The sequence below is a fragment of the Anarrhichthys ocellatus genome, unplaced genomic scaffold (genome assembly GCF_004355925.1).
Source record: "Anarrhichthys ocellatus isolate YVR2014 unplaced genomic scaffold, GSC_Weel_1.0 scaffold15, whole genome shotgun sequence".
NCBI lineage: Eukaryota > Metazoa > Chordata > Actinopteri > Perciformes > Anarhichadidae > Anarrhichthys > Anarrhichthys ocellatus.
The window spans coordinates 2,222,313-2,224,982 of NW_022280045.1; the positions used below are offsets into that span (position 1 = coordinate 2,222,313).

General features: G+C 47.6%; 1 protein-coding gene across 3 annotated transcripts in view; it reads right to left on the minus strand.

Annotated features, from left to right (window-relative positions):
* Positions 1 to 42: 42 nt before the first annotated feature.
* Positions 43 to 2,670, minus strand: part of LOC116387853 (phosphatase and actin regulator 1-like) — a 45,694-nt gene continuing 43,066 nt past the window's right edge. For all 3 annotated transcript variants that reach the window (XM_031855282.1, XM_031855280.1, XM_031855279.1), the window contains exons 10-12: positions 1,879 to 2,019; positions 670 to 746; positions 43 to 481 (exon numbers count right to left, since the gene is read on the minus strand). In XM_031855282.1, coding sequence (XP_031711142.1) covers positions 466 to 481; positions 670 to 746; positions 1,879 to 2,019 — 234 coding nt within the window. In that variant the 3' untranslated portion in view covers positions 43 to 465. The remainder of the gene's footprint in view (positions 482 to 669; positions 747 to 1,878; positions 2,020 to 2,670) is intronic.

Sequence of the window (2,670 nt, forward strand, 5' to 3'; positions counted from 1 at the left end):
TGGGGGGGGGGGGGGGGGGGGGGGGGGGGGGGGGGGGTGGGGGTGACAGTATAATAAAAGGAGAGGGGATTAAAAACACGTCCACTGAGACGAGTCCACCGGTGTCGTCGATGAGCCGAGGTACGGTCGCCCTCGTTCGATTGAGAACATAAAGACCCTCCCCGCTGTCTGAGCGCCAGCCTGAGAGCTCAGCGGAGAGGCTGAGAAGACGGGGGTCGGAGCTAATTCCATGGAGGGGCGGCGTGTGAATCGGCCAGAGTCATTTGTGTGCTACTATGGTGGATGGATTGGTGGGTGTTTGCGTCCTGTAAAGCCTGGTACCGACTCAGTCGCGTGGGTCTTGAAAAAGGCATTTCAGAAGACATGGCCTTATTGTAGAAACGGGCACCATTTTACCATCCAGCACTTAAGGTTCTCAGTGGAGGAGAGCGCCGGTCCGGCACTGCTCGAGACAGTGGTGGTCTACTATGGTCTGTGAAACCTAAGAGACGAGCAAAAAAAGAAAAAAAGAAGTGTTGTTTCAAAACATTTCATCAGCTCATCCAGAGCTCCCTGCTCTGTGCAGCAGCCACCACCTTCAGCATGCAAACAGCCCAGCTGTACATCAACCGAAAACCAAAAAGGGGGCATACGCGGGCGCCTGCAGAATGAACGGATTCTGCGCGTTACCTGGTTAAATGGCGACTTGACTCGTGCACTTCCATCTCGTGGCTCTTGAAATCGTTGAGTTCCTTGCGTATAGCTGCCTGCAGAGGACAAACGAGGGAAACCTTTAGTACACAAACTGCAGCCTGCTTCATGCATCATTTACGCTCATCTCGAGGCCACGAATTGAAAATATTCTGCTGAATTCTCTTTTCACATCACAAGATGTCCTCCCCCTCAAGACATCAGAGAGCATAAACAGTACTATACGATCTGTTGCTCTTCTACCTGGGTAGTCAGCTTGTGCTTTTTAAACTGTTTACATAGACTAAAAATACACGCCGAAAAAATAAAACATTGAAATAGCATTTTCACTTTCGACCAATACAGGTTTATATTTAAAACGAAGAGAGAAAACATATTTTTTTCTGAGTCGGTTTTGGAGCACAAACCGAAGCCGTTTCCATTCATGTAGTTCCACACCTTCACATTTGGGACGACACCCAGTGAATCATGGCGTCTAAGTAGCACCACTGGAGCAGTGCAGGGATGAGTGCCTTGCCCAAGGGGCAGGATGATTGTGCAGATTCTCAAAGTGAGGATGAGTCAAAGTTCCAGGGAATAAAATGGCGTGCTGTGCCCGTTTTTTTTTTTTTTAAATATGGTTACATCCCATCCCCTCTAAATGTGTGACATCAACCCAGGCAGGTGATGTCACCGATTTTGATATTCGACATGACTTCTATATACTGTGCTAGATGGAGACAGTTTTTTTTATATACATCAGCAAAGCCTCACTGAGGGGTCCTGAGGCAGTGCTTGTACGATCGCTCTCTTATGTAAGGGGAGATGTTGCATAATCAAAAAAAGCCCGCTGAATCCCCGTGATGTTCACATGAGCGCTCCTCAGGTGTGACCTGCCATGTTCAGAACTGCGCATCTTCAAAAGCAAGGGGAGGCAGCATCGCTGCTCTAAAAAAAAACAAAGAAATCAAGACCTCATTAAAAGTCAGACGCATGGACCGCTGGGCAGTGAGCAGCAGGACCGCTGCAGGGTGTTCACCCACACCAGGGGAACCAAACAGCTGAGCTGGAACTTGCCATATAGCAAGAGATGAAGGAGCACAACACGTCCCACTATCATCACTCTCCTGCCGAAGGGGTTGAGGCGCAGAGAGCTGTCGAGATCACTAGAAGATGATTTCATTTTAACGAAGCGGAAGTGATACTGGCCTTGTCAGCTGCTGTGAGCCGGGTCCAGGGTTTATCTGCCCGCCTGTCGTAGTCCTGGGCGTCCGACACCTCCACGTAGTCACTGAATCGGATGAGAATCTTGGCCATTCTCAGCTCCTCTACAGTGGGCCTCTGGCTCAGCTGGAAAGAGAGCAGGAGAGAATAGAGTTGGAGAAGAGAAAACCTAGCAACTGTCACGGTTAGCAGCTTCTCAGATTTCTCCAAATATTAAGTTCCTTCTCCACATTCAGTGTTTCTGATTTGGTTCAAGACCACACGGGATGTTTATTCAAATCAATGGGCTTAAAGAATCTATTGGTAATTTCAGAGAAGTGTAATGCACCAATTGTAGATGGAAATCACCAACATCTGGCGCCAAATCAGCCAGGTCGCTCGATATTAGCTCATCACAGCTATCAGTGTCGGAGGACATCGATGAACAACAACAAACTGCGGTACATACATGAAACTCATTTTCAAATTAGAGATCTCTTATAGCGGTAGAATGTTGTCGGTATCATGATCAGAAATCAAATCAAAAATTAAATTAAATTTAGTTGTTTAAAAACCTATTTTGTTCAATACAGTGCCCGCTGCTGAATGTCACTACGCTGTACACAACAAGGTGTGTGATGCGCTAAATAAAATCCTCCAACAGCTGCAAGATTTTTTGTTTTGAGCAGCATGTCTGCAGGTGAGCAGGAAGTGCTAGAAAGTAATTGAAAGTGACGGGGAACATGCTCGACGCCTCGCTATGGGGGTCCAAGGATTTGGCAGCCAACATGCTGAAAG